At 35.6% G+C, this 19513-nt stretch overlaps 2 protein-coding genes across 2 annotated transcripts; both read right to left on the bottom strand.

Moving 5' to 3' along the window:
• Window positions 1-703: 703 nt before the first annotated feature.
• LOC120335487 (cell division cycle protein 16 homolog) lies at window positions 704-11134 on the bottom strand. Its single transcript, XM_078119844.1, has 15 exons — window positions 10984-11134; window positions 10320-10374; window positions 10105-10219; window positions 9738-9876; window positions 9271-9354; window positions 8719-8895; window positions 7906-8039; window positions 7124-7253; window positions 6592-6687; window positions 5771-5874; window positions 4977-5129; window positions 4233-4349; window positions 3604-3748; window positions 1866-2025; window positions 704-1564 (listed from the first exon to the last, which is right to left on the bottom strand). Exons 1-15 carry the CDS (start codon window positions 11080-11082, stop codon window positions 795-797), a joined length of 2478 nt encoding a protein of 825 aa, XP_077975970.1. The 5' UTR covers window positions 11083-11134; the 3' UTR covers window positions 704-794.
• Window position 11135: 1 nt separating this feature from the next.
• On the bottom strand, window positions 11136-14003 carry LOC120335485 (uncharacterized). The gene has a single exon (XM_039402993.2). It carries the CDS (start codon window positions 13922-13924, stop codon window positions 12665-12667), a length of 1260 nt encoding a protein of 419 aa, XP_039258927.2. The 5' UTR covers window positions 13925-14003; the 3' UTR covers window positions 11136-12664.
• Window positions 14004-19513: the final 5510 nt, after the last annotated feature.

The raw sequence follows: 19513 nt of genomic DNA, 5'->3' as shown, positions 1-19513 counted from the left end.
TCTCGCTTTTGCAGGTTAAATTATCTTATGATGTGCCCATAAACGTATTACAATATTACCAAATAATAGTAGTAAAAGTAATATTTCTGCACTTCCTTACCGAAAACAACAAATTTTCTCTCCAGTTGGTAAGCGTTACCTTCTTGATTCTATTCAACAAAATGATTACTCAATATTCAGTTTTAAGAAAAATTTAACCAAGTTGGTCGACCCTGGACTATAAGCGGCGAACCCCATTTTGTCCAACAAGAAAAAGGGCCCACAATAAAGCGTTTTCCCACTCCAAGCGAACATAAAATGGTTCAATATAAACAACATCATAAATATATCGATCTTTTGGGAGAATATTAGTGGTCATAACTTGGATTGAACATGAAAATTAGCTTGATGCTAATAGACGGTGCACTATGCACGCATACATGGAACACACATAGTGGTATTTCAACTGACAACAGAGAATTTGATTTATCACGTACCCGAGAAAGTGATTTTCACCAGACCTTGCAAAAAGGTCCTTATTGAATCGCTCAAATATTCTCTTATAAAATTCAAGCAAATTTGAACATTGAGCAAAATCCAAAACATACGAGGCTTATCAAAATCTAAAACTTTACTGAAACCAACAATAAATTTTAAACCTGTATAGGACTCTAGAATCCTAACGAATTTGGTCATACCCGTTCTGTAGCAAAAAATATTAGGCTTTTGCAAAAAAAACAAGATATATTAATAGTCATAACTTCACGAATACCCAAACCAAATATCAACAAAATCAGTTTCTAAAATATTTTCATTTAATCTAAAGTGTCGTCCATTTCCATATCAGATGATTCATTAGGATTTCTAGTTCGTCTGTTTTTCTCTGGCGAAGTAACTTCAGGCATAGAAATATGGCTACCAGAGGTTGATGGTATAGAGGTGTCAGATGCGCTTGCAACACTATCCCCCAGCATCATTATAACACTATCAGATACTCCTGGAATGTCAGCGGCAGATGTGGTTTCAAACCCCCTTCCTCCGCCCTTTAATACACTTGTTGAAAATGGATCTTCAGTGGAAAGTGCTCTGCTACGAGGTTCCTCTTGATTGGGTTGTTGGGCGTCACCTTTACCCTGGACTACTCCACCAACTGAGACACCGCCATCATCGCTGCTTTCGCTACTGGCCAACGACAACATTTTTCTGGGCGGCAAAACTGGTGTTACGTCGCCTCCTTCAACAGCGGAAGGTGTACCTTCTGTTCCAACAGCAAAGTCAATAGGCAGAGGCGCAGGTGACGACACCACTCTCCTGCTTTTTACTTGAGTCTTTTTCAAACCACGTAATACAGGAGGTAGAGGGCGTCCTAGCATGTATTCTTCGGGAGTTTGAAAAGCGTTTGCCGCTCCCTCTTCTAACAGTATATTTTTAACCAAAACATTGTCCTTTTCAGTTGTTTTTGTCAGGTTACCTGATTCAGCATTACTTTGCGATTCCAAAAAGGTTGGTGAAGTATGAACAGAACTTTCCATCGGTTCTGTTTGTTTTCCTTCGTTATGATCGACAATTTCACACTGGTCTTCGTCTAAGAGAATTGTTACGAAAATTTTAATGCAGGCGCATGAATAAATTATGGTAATCAACATCATTTCCAAACAATAGTGGGTGCAGAGTGAGTTAAAGACGTACAAATGCGTTATATAAAAAACGAAAGAAATTCAGTAGCAATGAAATTTCTGTTTTTTCTGTACAGTTATGAAATACTTCAGCAATTTTGAAAACATATAATGGTGTATACATCCTTGATTCAAAATTTGGTAGGCTACAAAATGGCACAAATTTGGCGTCCACACAATGTAATTAGCATTAGTATAAATGAAGCAGACCTGCCATTCCAAATCCTTCTCTGAAGGGTGGAGGTTTTGTATCGTCCTCACAACAAGAATTATCACCATCAAAAAAAGCTGGTTCAGATTCGGAATACTGTTCGATGACATGTTCTATCAAATTTACTGCAAAAACATCGTCTCGTTGTAGGCCAAGTGCCTGAATAGGGAAGTGGAAAATATGAATGATGACAATGTATTTCAGTTTAAAGACCGAAGTCAAAAAGCCAGTTGCTACTTTTGCATATGTAAAAGTTTTTATTATCAAAATTTGATTTTCTCAGTCAAAATTATTGTAGTCATAAATTTTCATCAATTTGGAGTCAGGAGTCTATGGTAAATTTATTCGCTCCCTTAGCCCTGACACCAACAGGGCATTTAAGACCAGCGCTACAGAGTAAAAAAATCGATACTTCCGTAGTGTGTGTACCAGGTTAGGGTCAGGCCATAATTTTATTCCGATTTTCCTTATTTTAGTTTTATTATAAATTCAAGACCGTTTGTGTTGGCCAAGTGAATATACCCCCTGCCCATAGGTTTCAGTCCCTTCAAACAACTTGATGAAAGTAGGCGAACAAAATTAGTTACCCCCATATTGGTACACACAGTTCTGGAGCGCCAAAAAATCAGCACCAGTTATTTGTAAACGACTTCGACATTCCATCTGACTAAAAACTAGGGCCCGACCGATATATCGGCCATGTTTTTCACAAATTTCGAACTATCGGTATCGGCTAATTTTACCGATATATATCGGCCAATCACGTGACTGCCAAAGTGTCCAAATTTCGCCGGGAAAGCAGTTTTATCGCTTGTTTAATTGAGAACGGTTCTGCCTAATACTCTTTTTCTTGGTTACTTTTATTTCTCTCTTATCAAAAGGCGGCTCTGGACTGTCTCTCTCTTATCCAAAAACGGACGTATGGCACGGGATTTAACACTTCGTAAGCGAGTTTGCGAGCGTGGTGGCTTGCAAATTGAAGCAAGAGAAACGCGTGAGCCACTTATTTGAGTCAAATAATATACGTTGATTAATAAAGAATTCTCGACGTTTCCACTTTCCACGGCCTTGGATTTTCCTTGCGCTTTTGTCGTTCAAGGCGCGATTTAACTTTTTGTATTGATATGTTGTAGAGGGTTGGTTCTAGCGGTAAGAGAAAAGTATGGGAATACTTCGTGTGCCATAATTATGGCTTAATTTGTAAAATATGCCATTATTAAGTCGAAAGGTTCCGCCGATTTAAAAAAAAAAGATGGGTATAATTTGTAGAGCCATCTCAAAGCAAAACACAAGAGCAAGTATGATTGGAGCCAATGCAGAAAAACTCTGCTCAACTACATCTGAGAATGTTGAACTGGAGCTATTGAGATTCATAAGCTTCCTGCCCTTACAAATTTACAATAAGTGTTCTTTCTTGCCACACACACAATTGCATGAGTTCAACATTTCAATTCTTTTGCAAGAAAAACACAATATTCTCAGAGTGTTGCTTGTTACTTGTAGCCATATTTGTAGGTGAGGAAACATCGGTAACGGCTTATCGGCCTAGTTTTAAAAAACTATCGGTATCGGCTCAAAAAGGCAGTATCGGTCGAGGCCTACTAAAAACGGAAGAAAATTCCCCCCCAACTTCAACTCATAACCACAAGAAAGCCAAATTTTTACCACAAAAACTTAAATTATGACTCTGATTACCACCATCATAAGTCTGACCATTTCAGCACACTCTCATCCTACCTTATGGAGATATTCCAAAGCTTCACTGTATCTTCCCATAAAACTAAGAACGAATCCGATACTGGAATAGGTTTGTGCAGATTGTGGAGCTAATATCAACGCTTGTTGATGATATTTCAATGCAAGTTGGTAGTTCTTCATTTTCCTGGGTGAATATTTGAAATTGAAATTTTGAAACTTAATTTGAAACCCATCTCGAATATCCATTGGCGAATCCATCGAATAATTCAGTGGTTCTCAAACTTCCATGATTTGTGACTTTCTTTTAATGATTGGCATCACTCGTGACCCCTGCACTTCTATAAAAATACCTAGTTTTGCTTTTAACGGATTTCCAGCAGTTATTTTATTCGCCACGTAGTGATAGGTCAACAAACAAAGGTGAAAAAAAAATGCATTACAGTCAGAAATTTAACACGTCACGTTCAATTTACTTTTGATTAATTAAGTTATCACAAATGGCAATTGAGAAAGGATTTTGATTGTGTTCCTCTGAGGACTGCTCAGTGCCCCCCAGATTGGGCCAAGACTGAGGGCCCAGTTTAAGAAACCCTGATCTAGATTCTCCATGAATATGTGGAGAACACATTGATGCAGCGATAAACCATTCTAGATATTTTCTTTCGTACCTGTGTACATGGGCCAAATTGTTTAATAAAGCTTCCCATTCCTCTGATATTGTTTCTCCTTCATTTTCCTTCAAAACTTCCAATGCTTTGTTAAAATATTTCAAGGCGGCAGGATATCTGTAAAAAAAAGATTTGAGCATATTTTAAAAAATATTATCACCGAACGTTCTCACGGCCCTCGACCCCATAAAACTTTTTCCTATACTTACCATTGCAAACTTATTTTTACGTTCATTTCGAGTTTTTTTGCGAGTTGGCGCTTACAAACTAGATTACTACATCATTTCGATTCAAAATATTTAATCACCTGCCGTGTGGAAGTACTGATAGCTAATTTTCAGTGTAGCCTATCACAGCTTTGTAGGACCAATTTTTGATTCATCAGAAGACTAACTTGGCCATTGAATTATTTGATTCATACCCAAATTTCGGAAACAAGACTAAAAACTGATAAATAGCTAGCAAAATCACAAAAACAAGTTAATTTTTACTACCATGCCTAAAAAACTACCTTGAGTGGTCACTAAAATCTCACTTGTTACATCACAATTGACATCTTGCTTTGTAGCCAGTGTTACGGAAATAAATTGAGAAGTCGATATCCAGGAAAAACATCCATTTAGGTTGATTACTCCTAATTATTAATCAACTGACACACAGACACAGCACCTGACAATTCCATTATATGAATCTATTGAAGTCCCATTATAAGACATAAAAAGTTGATAAAACTTTAATACATACTTATTTAAAGTGTAGTTGGCAACTCCTATTTCATGTAAGGTATGAGGATCATCAGGACAAATAAATAAAGCAACATCGAAAAATTTATCTGTTAATGTTAGGTTGTTTGTCACACTGTATTCAATTCCACTGTATAAATATGGAAGATGAGATCTAAAAAATAAGTTTCAGTTACATTTTTTGGTAGTTCAGAAAATATGGAACAATATGCATTCGAAGACAAGGTGCCACACCCGAAAGCTAGATCTTCAAACAAGATCTGCTCTCCCACATACAGCACCAGGGATGGGAATCCCAAGCTGGAGAAATGACGTTTCATTGTCGCTAGAGCCAAGTTTTCCATAATAGATAGTGCCAAAGCTACTGACAATTTTAATAGCCCTGCCTCTTAATCATCTCATTCTTTTCTCACATATATAATTTTCTAATACTTCATACAAATAATAAAATCTATCTTTTCAATGTGAATTTGTATCTTTAGAAGTTTAAACTTTGATTCCAAAATTTCAGTCGCTTGACCTTCTATTGTTACGATATAGCACAGGGTCGGAATTTCAGAAAAAAAGATATTTGACTAAGCTTGACTGAGTACAATTGCTTTTTAAGCTTGGGTCCACATACAATTCAAAGTTAAGAGATTAATCAGTCTATTATCCGAGAATTTACCCTCCATGAGGACCGAACTTACACAACTCTTATCTATAAAAAGCATCGACTGAATACAGGAAAAAATACTAAATCAAATTGTACAAGCTTGCATATAAAACAAAAACGTAAATTCGACTTTAAATTACCCTCTCATAAGCTGTGTAGCAGTAAAATAAGCAGCCATAGCTTGATCATGTTCTCCTTCCAATGCAAATGAATGTCCAAGTGCAAGCCAAGCAGGGCCGAACATCTGAAACAAACAAGTCAATGAGTAAGTCAATGGTAATTGTTTATCTCAGTAGTTCCCAAACCGTGGCCCGCGGGCCAATTACGGCACGTCAAACTTGACCGTACGGTAACAATTCAATATGGCCCGTCGAACTTGAGTAAAATAGTTTAACACTTTTTTTTGCGTTCTTGTTATCGTCAAATGGTAACAAATCAATTGTACCGGTATCTTAAATATACAAACCGGTATCGGGCCCTTGTGGGGGCTCCCCTCTCCCGGCCCGCAAATATCTTTCCGCTTCTAATTTCGGCCCACGGCCAATCAACTTTGGAAACCACCATTCTATGGCTATCATAATGACTGGAATTCTTGAACTTTCAGACAACCATAAACAAATATGGACACAAAGAGAAAAAGTTTGTTACCAGTTAACCACTCGTATGTATGCAAACCTTGTTTATAAATCCTGCAGACTCAAAATCAATCAAACGAAAGTTGAGTGACTTCATTTATCAAAAGCAACTAAACTCCGAGAAAATTTGATAAAATATTAAAGTAAGAGGTAAAAGCCCTCTGGAAAATATCCATCTTTAAAAATTTAAAGCAATTGGCCAATATTTTTGATTAATGGTGATTTTAACAATAGTTTAGCCATAACAGTCCAAAGGTCAACTTCATGTTGGAAAAGTTAATGTCAACAAATAGGCTTCTATGCTTCGGGTTCGGGCTATACTTTACCTTATCAATGAGTGTAGCTTTCAATAAATATCTCCTCGTTAATTCTTGTTTTTTAGGTTGCAGGAGATAGTAGCATCCAACTGAATACCAGGAAATCTACATAAAACACAAAGTTTTTCAATAATGTAACAAGAAAAAAAGAGACAAAAGACGGAATGAATCACCAGAACATATGATTAATGTTCACCAGCCAGTTATCGATAAATAAAAATTTATCGCTGACCATAGTGATTGATGTTTTTTGATATGCCCAATATCATGAAACCCAGAATGAATGTAGTTTCGTGGTGGTGAAACGTGTAACCATGATATAAGGGTTTTTAAATTTTAAAATTATACAAATTATTTTTGATTTTGTTATTTTTATGAAGTACTAGCAAAATAAAAATGTGGAAAAATAGTATGTCATGATAAATCATGCTTACATAAAAGTTAAACAGTTGGTTTGTAAGCCAAATGATGATTGGAAAGATCAACTCTATAAGATATATTTTCATTAATACAATTCAAAGATCAATATCATAATACTTACTGCTTTCTCTGGATATCTTTTGACAAGTTTGTGGGAGAGATAAAAAAGTTCATTTGATTTTCTTAACACAACAAGAAAAGCAATATGAAGAGGTAAACATTCAGTATGATATGGATCAGTCCTCAGTATTCTGATATAAAGAGAAAATAATAATACAAAAATCACCAATAAAAATGATAGGTTTTCTTACTGCTACATAAAATTTCGGATAGACAATCCTATATAACTGACTGGCCTTGATCAGATATTCACAAACTGTGTTACGCAGCACACTGTTGTTCCATAAAAGAGGCCAAAATATGCTGCGATTGTTTTGTACCCAAATATAAATTGAAGAGTAAATCCTCCTAATTGTTCTTTTACTTTACTTAATCCTCATGTAGTTCAGGATGTACGACATAACGTGGCATTGTAAAACTGCCATTGCGACATCGCAGTTGTCAGATAGCTTTCTGGCTTTGAAGAGAAAATACCTTGACACATAAGCATAAAGGAGAATATGAGTTTCAGTCACTCTTGCATTCATATGTGATGTAAAAACATTTGATAATAATGACAAGTATCACCATCAAACATTATACTAGAAAATCAACTTGCAAATTGTTACAAGTGGCTTCTACTACCAAGCTTCTCAGCAAGTGTCAACTTTATAGTTTATCTGTATGGCAGCAAAATTTAGACCTCACTCAATTGCCTTAACACAATTTGAACCAGTTTGAAAACTGGTCTATATATGTAAGCAAATTATAAATATCTCAATAAAAATTTAATATTGAACTTACCCTGAAGTAAATTTATATCCTGTTTTGAATTCAGAATTATAATAAAGTCGTTCTGCAATCGATGTTGCAACTTCTAAATTTTCATGAAGATTATCAAGAGGTTTTGGAACTTTGAAGTCTGTGGGTTTGTCATACTAAAATAAAACAGAATGTTTAAGGAATGAAGTATGCTACTATTAACTTGTGCAAACATAGATAAACCATTACCTAGCTCGATATAATATTGTGAGATACAGTCATAAAGGCATAAAATATCATCAAGTTGTACAGTACTAATATGTTAGTATTCAAATCTTTAAAAAGGGCTAGGAATATTAACAAGCAGCATAAAAATCATTAAAGGGGTAAATTAAATTGAATGGGGTTCGAGCGTGCGTTGTACAAATAATTCTTGATACATTCCTAGAAAAATGAATCCCATCACAACTATGTATCTGGCGGCACATATTAAGATCATTTTTATAAAATAAGGCCCTTTACAAGCAGCCACTGATATGAAATGGGCAACAATTTAGTGGTAGGAAGAACCGGTATCTCTGATATGATCACTACCATTAAACATCAGCCTAAATGCAGTAGCATGGCAGTGGGACACAAAACTATGATATTAGGGCCTTTAGATTTAAAAATTCTGAATGAACTTTTACGGTAATTACACATTTTTAATATGATTTTGTTATTTATATGAAGTATTATGAAATTATAAAAATGAAAAATCAAATATATGGTTAGAAGCTGGAGCCACAAAAATTTCTAGTAGTTCTATCAACGCTACAGTTCGACATTGCCTACCCAATTTATCAAAAATACAACCTTCCTAATTTTAGTTCCATAAAGGAATGAAACGAGCTGTCTTTCTTCTTCTGATTTACATTGGTCATTAAGTGGTAGTGACTCGAGTAGTTCTTGTTCTCCAGAAGGAAATAAAAGATGGTGGGCGATGATTCGATCATATGCTTCATAGCAGAACACATCGACCAGAAGAGCTTCCTTTTTTAATAAAAAAAAGATTTATGAGAGTAAAATATGTATCCAAACCCATGATTATGAAATACTATCGGTCTATCGCATCATATCAATCTCTGAGGATGGCTGATAAAAAACACCATTCTGTATAAGGATTTGTACAGTCAGCTAGCTACTCGTACAGAATCGGGTGCTATTTCAGGAAGGACCTGAACTATTTCAAGCCTCGTTTACCAAACATACTTTACCATAGGTTTGCTGGATAGAGTTGGAACCAGATATCTCCACCCTTTAAACCAACACAAAGACTCAAAAATTAAAAGTTTTGTCCCAAATCTCCAGAGTTTTTGGAAAAATAATTAGAGATATTGATTTTCAAACAAATGTATGAGGAATTACCTCATAGCATTGAGCAGCATATTGTCTTGTGTCTTTAGCTTCATATATATCTCCTTTCAGTAGCAAAATTGATGCTTTCATTTCCTAAATACACAATGATGATATAATATATCTCGATCAGACAGAATATAGTTATAACTTGACGACGAACCACGGCCTCTCCTCTGGTTACCGTACCAGTCCATGTCGGGTATGGGATTAGTGGTTGGCCATTTATTTTTTTAGATACATGGACTTGATGGTGGAGGAAGCGGGAACCGACAGGGGTTACTTGAACCATTCTACAATGGCGAGGAGCCCAGCAATCCTCTCGCAAATAATTATTTCCAGGGGATTTGAACCTGCAAAGTGCGAACACTTGCACGATAATCAGCTGTGCAGTGGCGAGCGTATTCTTAATGCTTAGCACGATGCACCACACCACCGAGCCAGAAATCTACTCAGAAAGGGATGACTGAAAAATAAACCTTGTTAGTTGGTATTCCAGGAACATCTTCAGTCTCCATATGTAGTTTCCTAGGAATGACTTGAAATGTTGCATCTTCCAATAAATCGAGAGCTAATTGCCATTCTTTTGCTTCCGCATAACATTTTGCAGCAAGATATCTGGAAGAAAGTCATTGTGATTACTAATAGCTAATCACCTGCACAAACTTAATGAAGTTTTCGCTCAAAAATAATTGTCAAATTTGATAGTTTGGGTTAATAAATGAGTATCATAAAAATAATTATGTGATGGTTCCAGGTAGGCTATATAGTCTTACACACAGACTGACATTTAACTTTCAAATAGACAATCAGCGGTGCTGGAAGTCTTATATGGAATAATTATACCTGAATGCTGAGTGCTTTTCATGTAATCTTTTTCCTTTAATAAACAAAGCAGCTCTTTCGTATTCGCCAACGGAATACATGCATTGTGCAAGGTTATAAATATCTTGTATTTCATCTGGAGATAGAATAGAATTTTTTTTTATAATATGTGTTAGGTTTGCTATACAACCCAAAACTGATGACGTGAAAGAATAAAACTGTATATAATTACTTACATTTCGATAACGAAGCAACTTTGTCTGCCCAAAATAAAGCAGTCTGATAGTGTCTCTGAAATATACACAAAAGCTTTTCTCAATAATATGATATAAAACAGGGGTGTGCTGTGCAACCTTTAATACAGGAGGGCCAGATACAAATAATTAAGTGAAACAACGGGCCGCACCGCGCTGTTCGCTTCACACAATCTAGCTTTAATAAGCATACATAATAAATTGGACACAGGCATACCCTTTGTAACGTAAAGGCATTGAAATTACTCGCACAGATTTAATTTAACTAACGGATTTAACTAAATTAAATACTCGTTTCGCAGCTGCACACCATTAAAATTTAGCAATTCTCTGCGGGCCGCACAATTTTTCTTTGTGAGGCGCATTTGGCCCGCAGGTTGCATACCTCTGATATGAAAGGTTTCAATAGAAAGCAATGAAAACTAAATAAATCATAGAAAAAGCTAATATGGATGTATGACCAAGTGGTTAAAGCATTAAACTTAACGATGATAGCTGTTATAAAAACCAAGTTTTCCTATTGCTATCCAAGTAAGATTGGGTTAAGACTTGTTTCAATGATGACTTCATAACATCTGCAACTTAACCTGCTTGTCAAGCGAAGCCACCTTTTTTCCAGATTAATATTAGCAAATGCAAATATTACCTTTTCTCTATATTGGCGAACTAGCGCTCGTAGCCTATTGATCAACTCAGGGTTGGTTTCAAAATCCTCCATCGTCTGTCCGCTTGATTCCTCGAACATTGCGATTAGCAATTACGGTATGTAATATATTCAAGAATAAATTTGAGCATAGACTAAATGAAAAATGGCAGAATTTATGAATGGGCATTATCGAACTCATCTATACAGTTCAAAAAAGTTTTTCCTCACGAACTTGCAGGCATAGTGTAAGTAAATCAAGATTCACCATGGGAAAGAATGAAAAAAATGTCAAAAAAAAAGTTCAAGCTATCTAGCTGAATCAATAATGTCCAAATCAGAATGATTACATTTCCTCATACCTACATAATTCATATCAGAAATATTTAAACCCATAACCACAAAACAATTCACTAATCAGAATATACAGGGTGTTCATGAAGTCCTGTTACAATTTTAATTTTTTTTATCGAGATACGGTAAGTTCTGAATCTGATGTATTTCAATTTTTAACCAGATTTGTTTTATTTTAATCAGTGATTATTAAAGTTTTTTTTATCCATTGGATAAACCTATAGAGACCAATAAACTATACATGAAAATGAAATCAATAAATTCCATTCGCAATTTTAGAACTTTATGAATATCCTGTATGTGAAAATTACTTCAACTAAAACCAAATTCAATCAAGATTTGTTACATCATTTTTATTCTAGAAAACAGATGAATTTTTTCAAATCTCGAAATAAAAACACATTTTAATTTGTTAGCATTTTCAGGATACTGACGAATATGACAACTAGACAAGATGACATAAAAATGGCAGACAGCATTTTTCAAGATTCTTTTAGTTCCACTAATCCAAAACTGCATTTGGGCTAGTGTTTCTTTCGTTATGGCCATGAAGCCAGGAGCAAAATAATTAAGCACTGGTTCAGGGCTGAGGCCTCGGTTTGTATATGCTGTGACTTCTGAGCTGGCGCCATTGTAATTTGAAAGCAACTCCTCAGCCCTGGATTTTACCAACGAGAAGCTGCACAACCATAAATAACACAGATCACCAAATAAAATTGGTACTCATAATAAAACATTAACAAACCATTCACAATTTACTTCAATGCCTGTAAACTGTCTATCAATAGTTTATAAATGCTTTCCTATAAGAACCAGAATATTTATGAATGCATGGCAATTGGCAACCATCATATTTTATGACCGGAATTCTAACAAATAATAATTACAATTCAAGTTGATAGCCTTACAGAATACATAACAGTGTCTGCAGTAAATTTCCACCAAATAAAGATTGCAAAGATACAAGTGCACCATAGAAAGCAAAGGCTCGTATCCATAATAAAAAAAGTGGCATTTGAATAAAAATGCAATATATTCGACCAGAAAAAAATCATTGCTTATCTATACAATAAACAAGTTTTCTCCTTTTTGAATACTTCCAACAAAAATCCATACCTAATTCTTATTAGTTTTATGACATCTCGGCAGAGTTTGGTTAGAGCCTGATTTGGGAAATTTAAAAATAAAACTGAGACTGAAATGTGATAATAGACACATAGGTCTGTTCGAAATCCAAGAGCACCACACAAATCGATATGTGTATATCCAATCTTTAGAATCACCACAATTATTATTCAAAGGCAAAGCAATTCTTCTGGAAACGAATACATCAATCGCTGTCAAATTGTATCGAACAAACTTCCATGTTGATCGAACCTCCTCTATAATGTCCACGTTTCATTTTAGTTTTCTCTCGTCGAAAGCTTTTACCCTTTGTATGTTTAAGAATATTATGAGCTGCCTCACCCCATGAATCTCTTTTAGAGCCAAATGAATTATCTGAAAATTTATGATCAATTTCAAAATCTTCATCCTTAACTCTCCTAAATGGTGTGTTAGGAGTCGATTTATTAGATTTTTTACCGCTCGACTTCGAAGTATTTATATTGTTTTGGAGTGGGGTTTTTGGGGTCCCGTTAAAATAAGAGTCCGCAGGCATAATCTGTTTCAATTCAGCAGTTTTATTATTATTATTGACATCCTTTTTTGTGACTTTTTTTGATGAATCGTCCTCTTCCTCAGAAGATTCTTCTGAGCTTGATGAGGAGGATTCCTGTTTTGCCATTTTCTTTTTTGATGCAGAGCTATTCAATTTCGTTACAATATCTGCATCTATCTTAGCTATCTTCTTCGGAGGAGCACTGTCTTCTTCATCTTCAGAACTAGATTCCTCCGAGCTTGAAGATGAATCATCAGCTTTGGTAGTTAATACAGCTTTTGAATCTTTGGTATCAACTTTTTCTTCTTCTTCCTCTGATGAAGATTCTTCAGAGCTGGATGAAGATTTTCCATTATCGTGATTTTGTTTCGCAGTTGATTTATTAGCCTTTAAATCTACATTATTTTTCAATTGTGCAACAGATTCTTTCGCAACAGCTTCCTTTGCATCCTCTTCTTCATCAGATGAAGAATCGCCGGAGCTGGATTCTTCAGAACTCGAAGAATCTTTAGCATTAGAAGCTTTGCCGTTAGATACAGTTTTGTCTTTTATTACATCAACTTTTTCTTCTTCTTCATCATCTGATGAGGATTCTTCAGAGCTTGATGAAGATTTATTTCCATTGACATTTTGTTTAGCAGCAGAATTATTAGATTTTGATGTTGAGTCACTACTCTTATTAGCTGGTACTGCATTAGACTTTTTAATCTTTGTCTTAGTTTGCTTTGGAGCCGGTGACAATTTAGATTCAGACACAACGCCCCGTCTTTTATCAATCCATGTTTGATAAAAATCTGTAACAGTTGCTTTTTTGACATCAGCAGGCTTAGATTTTGATTCATCACCGAACTGCTTTGCAAGCTTTACCAAATTACGTTGGATCAAATATCTGTGCACAAACGAGTCAAGTTCTGAATCTAATACATCCATGATTTTATCCCCTAAATGTTGATAATTTACTATGAAAATAGAGCAGATAGATTGTGTAATTACTGTTATATAAATAAACAGGTTCATTTCAGGATTTATAGCCAGAAAATTCTTTAAATTACCCTAATATAATTAAGTCAACATGAAGGCTACAGATTTGAAACTAGTTAAAAATAGCTTAAATGCTTTATTTATAGAGGTGCCAATCCAGCAATCCAAAATGTTTCAAACTTTCAAGCATTTTCTTTATTGATATACGCTTTAATAATCTTAAAAACAGGAATTATAACGTAACGAAGAATCCACATGATACAAAACCGTTAGAGATACGGGCAATAGAGGAATGCAATAGGGCACAGTTCTCCAATTCCAACATGCCCATCATTTGGTCTCACAAACGAGGGGCATATGGCACGACAGCACCGCGCTTGTCTCAATAATAATCTAAATTAATTGTGACGTGCAGTGGTCGTCACATGACCAAAATTGTGTTTTTTTGCTACAAAAATTTTTCTTTAGGTAAATATAATTATTTTTTTTCAAGGAATCCACTGGTGAAATTTTTTATTACGCTCCTTTTTAGAGCAGTGCCGGTTTGCCATTAGGGAGGCCCAGACTGTCTCATAAAATGGGGACATTCACTGTTATATACCAGTATCATAATTGACGTCTTTTAATGTGGGGTTTATTTTTGGAATCGCAGAACTGTGCCATACTAGGATAGGATTTACATATTTATCCCAGGGGAGAGGAAAGCCGATAAGACGGCTTATCCATATGGCGAACCACGGCCTCTCGTCCGGTTACCATTCCAAGTCGGGTATGGGATTAGTTATATTGTTTGTTTGCGGAAGCATGGACTTGGTGGTGGAGGAAGCCGTAACCGACCAGCGGTTACGTGAACCACCCAGCGACGGCGAGGAGTCCAGCAATCCTCTCGCACATAACCATCCCTGCATGGGATTCGAACCTGCGAACCCACGCAGAGTAATTAGAGGTGCGGTGGCGAGCGTATTCCTAACGCTTAGCCCGTTGAGCCACACCGCCGCGCCTATAATGGGATTTCATTCAAAACAATTTTAGAAGATGGACTATTCCACTTATTCACTCGGATAGTTAAACTGCATTATGAATATAGTTTTTATGTGCACGCTTTTAAACATTTTGACACTATTGGCATCTAAGTCATACATTTTGCAGTTTTGGCAATATGTCATTCAGTTTTTATGTAATATTCTGTTAGCATATTATTTTGATATTTTGCTCTTCACTTTACTTTGATTTTTTCTATAACCTAAACTGTCAATATCACTCCTGAAAGTATTAGTGAATCTAGACCGGGGTAAGCCTACAGAGGAATTTTTAAAACCGACTCGACAAAAACAAACCACAGGTAACCGTACTGGAAGCAAGTGGCAAACGCTGAAATATATACGGCGATTTATACCCTTGCCGCCGTGAGGAAACGCATTTTGCAGCAGTGAAAGGGCGCCGCAAGTGGTATAATCAAGGCGCAAAGACACGTGTTAAAGAGTGTTGCCAGATACGCCAGGCAACCAGTTTTTTTTTCAAAAAAACTTTATGATAGGATTTTCATGTGGGAGGAAAGGGGATGGGATTACCTATCATATAGCTTTCCATGGCTCTCGGAAGTTAAGTGTCCGGTATAGGATCAGTTAGTTAGGTATCGGTTCAGATGCCATGAACGACAAGCAAGTTTTCAGTTTTCAGTTGTGTTTCCTGAATTTAGTCGTAAATTATTTAATGGTCATTATGCCTTTGTGAGCCTTAGTTTAGTTGCAATAATCAAAAATTAGTCTCGAACGAGCTACAATAGAATAGTTTGCGTAAAATACAAAAGGTCGGAAAAACATCCATTCGCTTGCTCATAATTATCCCCAAGGGATTCCAACCTGCGAACTCAAGAGGGGTGATAGATGCGATACCACGCGTATTCTTGCCACTTAAAACAATGTGCCAACCGCCGAGCCATTTTTGAAGGATTGAAAAATTCTTTCTAGGTAAAAAACAAGGGTAGTAAGTGGTTGAGAGCCGGTAGTCAACCAAGTACACCATGCAAGGTCGAAATAGTGATTTGTTCCAGTGAATTATGCATTCACAAAAAAGACGAGCACGGTGAAGAACTAGAGATATACAAATCTCATTGATACAATATTAGCCACCGGCTTTAATATTCACTCGAAGTCAAATCTCAAAAATATTAGGCCGTGAGACGAGGCCCTGAAAAATGGTTTAGTGAGTTTCGTAGCGCACATCTGGGGACTATATAACTTCTTTAGTTTCAAATGAAAATGAATATACTGAACGCATTACAGCTTGATTCCACTAACGAAAGTTGCACATTTTCTGTAAAACATGCTCAAAAAACCCTGATGCAAAAATTGGATTCCACGAAAATCAATAATCGTAGGTGTACAACGACACAGCATAAAAAGTTGCTTTCATTTTATAGAAGCCATCAAACGCATCAATTTTATCACAAGTCACAAATTAACACCGTGAGCACAAGAGCACAAGTAAATCGGTTAAAATCCCTATTCAAAATTGGGAATTCTCCGAAAATCAATAACCATAAGTTTACAACGAAACAGCATAAAAACTATGCAATTCAAGAACCCTGTTGCAAGCAGTTTACAACAATAAACAGCATCATAGGAAAAAGCATTTATTCTATAGAAGCTATCTAACGCATTTATATTTAGACAATGAGGTCATAAATTAACATAGTCAACACAAAGGCATAAATTAATCGGTAATTTCTCAGTAAGAAATTTAACGAAAACGCCAAGAAAATTAAATGAATACAGTATGTTCATAACATAGTGAACAGAAATATTACAATTAGTCTTTTTTCAGTTTATGTAGTCGTGTATTTGAAACAAAGGCAATGTTATTTATAAAAACAGGACTTTCGACACTAACAGATGTCTGACAAAAAAATTCAACTTCAATATCTAATTCCCTTTCCTATGAATTACTTCCGAAAGCCTCATTCAACTTTTCCTCTATAAGTGTACTGTGGTTTTTGTAGTCGACACAAAAACAAAATTCTATGCAATTTAGGTTGTTTTTGGCACATATGCATAAATTATTTTGAGACCTATTTTCTTACTCTTGCAGTTTGACAACTCAAGAACTGATTTGGGGGCTGGAAGTGAATCCATCAATTTTACCCGCAGAACACCATCATCAAAAACCCATCCATGGCCAATAAGTGGGGAATAATTGGCTTTGGTTCTAGGCAACAGTGATGAATTCCTGCCTGGGAAATTGCCCTCAGAACACGTTTTTTAGTGAATCATTGTTGGGTGGAAGAGGATAACATGAAAGAGTCATGTTTGCCAGTTTTGAAAAAACGTGCCCTGGTATCATTTACATTCTCCATATCCTCTTCATACAGCGATAGAACAAATTCCTCAGCTTTATTTATTAATGCCTCGTTAACCTCACAAGGTCTTCATAGTTGAGAAAAAAACTCAATGAATTTCAAGTTCCCCAACATCAGTTTGATGTGCAGTTTCAAGTGCAGGAGAATGCCCAAGTATTTCAATATGAATTTACATTTTTCTTCAAGACTTCTTCGATTCATTTTATTCTTAGGTATAGGGCTGATAAAAGCAGCGACGATAGCCTGCGTTGGCTTGGATTGGAGATCATTTTCTTTTGCAGTTTCGTTCATTGGCCAATGTTGTCGGAAACGCAGAGAATATAGGACACATGGTAGCACATATTTCTTGTAGTAAAAGCGTCTTTTTCGCAAAACGTACAACTTTTGGAAATGGAAACAAGGTATTATTTGTTACTAAATTTCTAAGAAACATTTTAAAATTATTTTCAGCGAGTCCCTTTTGTGCGCTACGAAACTGGAAGATAAACGGCCTCGTCTCGCTGCCTAGATTTTTAGTAAGAAGCAGTAATGCTAACCGGTTCGCTGATTTCATAAAATTCCGTGAGACGGTTCTATAGAATATGAATATATATATATACACATATGAAAAAAACATATGATAATAATCTATAATATTCCGTTACTTAAAATTTTTTAACACAAAATATTGCAAATTTTCACACGCTTCCATAAAAGGAAATACTTGCTGGAGTTTCATTTCTGAAAAAATTGGGACAAATGGTGGTGGTATGTATCTACGAGACGCACGATATGATAAATAACAAGAGATCTATGCTCAAATATATGGACACGTAGCGCCACCTAATGGCAATACTTTTGATGACGTCATAGCAACAAAAAAAAGTAATAGCCTTCTGAAGAAAATTTTTCGGTCCAGTAATCAAAGAGAAAAGCGATTTCTTCAAAACGTGTCAAAGAACAACAGAACCACAAAACGATCGTTATGTCCACTAAACGTGTCCAAAAATATCTATAGCCGTATGTATGTTATTAATTCATAATATTGCCCAATTTTTGCGCCTTCCACATTTTAATCAAATATCAAGAAAGTGGTAGTATTACCATACGGTACTGTTTTCCGTCTTTTGGATTATGCAAGAGTCGTATTCTGGTATCGATGACCGAATAAGGAGCATGTAATACAAATGGATATATTCATTGCCAGTTACGTTTGTCTATTGGCACGGAATTTCCCATGTGACAATTTATTATTGAGTCAATCGCATTTATTTATGTCTGTGTATCTAACTTAAATTCATAATATGCTATCGATTTCATATTTGTTTTCATTTTATTTACCTTTCAAAGTGTAAACAATTTAATATGTACGTGCAATGAATTTTTTCATTACGTCGATATCATAAAATTAACATTAACATAGAGAATTATTTTTGTTTTTCACGCTAACGTTCTTGCGTTCATGGCGAAAATATAATATAACTTAGATTTGGTAATGCGTTTCGAACCATTAATTACGTAAGAAGCAAAGCTAGGATATATTTCTATGACAAATCATGAAACCAAATAACGCGTTCCTTAGTCGAACCCAGAACCGTAAGTAACGCGGTGTGATTCAAGCTTATGAGATGCTGTAGAAAAACCACCAGTGTAGCAAAGAAAAATCCTGTTGGACGTTTAGATTGACGGTAATATCAGTTTGATTGCATCACTCATTTGTAATAGTATTCTTTACATGTTTCATAACAGGGACACGTTGTTCCAAATTGGAAAACACGATGTTTCGTTCTGCAGAGGTCTCCTGCAACATTATCATACTTCGATCCATCTAAGAAGAATCCCAAAGTATTGAATAGTCTATCACTTCGTGGTGCTTCGGTTTTTACAGTAGGAAAAATGGCGGCTCGAGCAGGTTCTCATATTAACAGTGTTCTCATATTATTTCGGTTTATGTGCAAATCTTACCCTTAACAAAATGTTGAATTAATTAAAAAGTTACCTTTATATATTGAATTATGTTTAATCCGTGTTCACCCGATTCATCTTTTTTGTGTGAAGATAGCAGTTGGAATACTATATATCATCATGGCTTCTTCGGACGACGAAAGAGATGAATGGATAAGAGCAATAAAACCGATGTGTCGAAAAATCAATAGTCGAGGCAACACAATGTCTTTCTCTACCAGTTCTCAGTCCGGTTG

This window comes from Styela clava, chromosome 2 (assembly GCF_964204865.1).
Source record: "Styela clava chromosome 2, kaStyClav1.hap1.2, whole genome shotgun sequence".
NCBI classification, from domain to species: Eukaryota; Metazoa; Chordata; class Ascidiacea; order Stolidobranchia; family Styelidae; genus Styela; species Styela clava.
The sequence above is the reverse complement of the archived record's forward strand: the minus strand, read 5'-3'. Positions and strand labels throughout refer to the sequence as shown.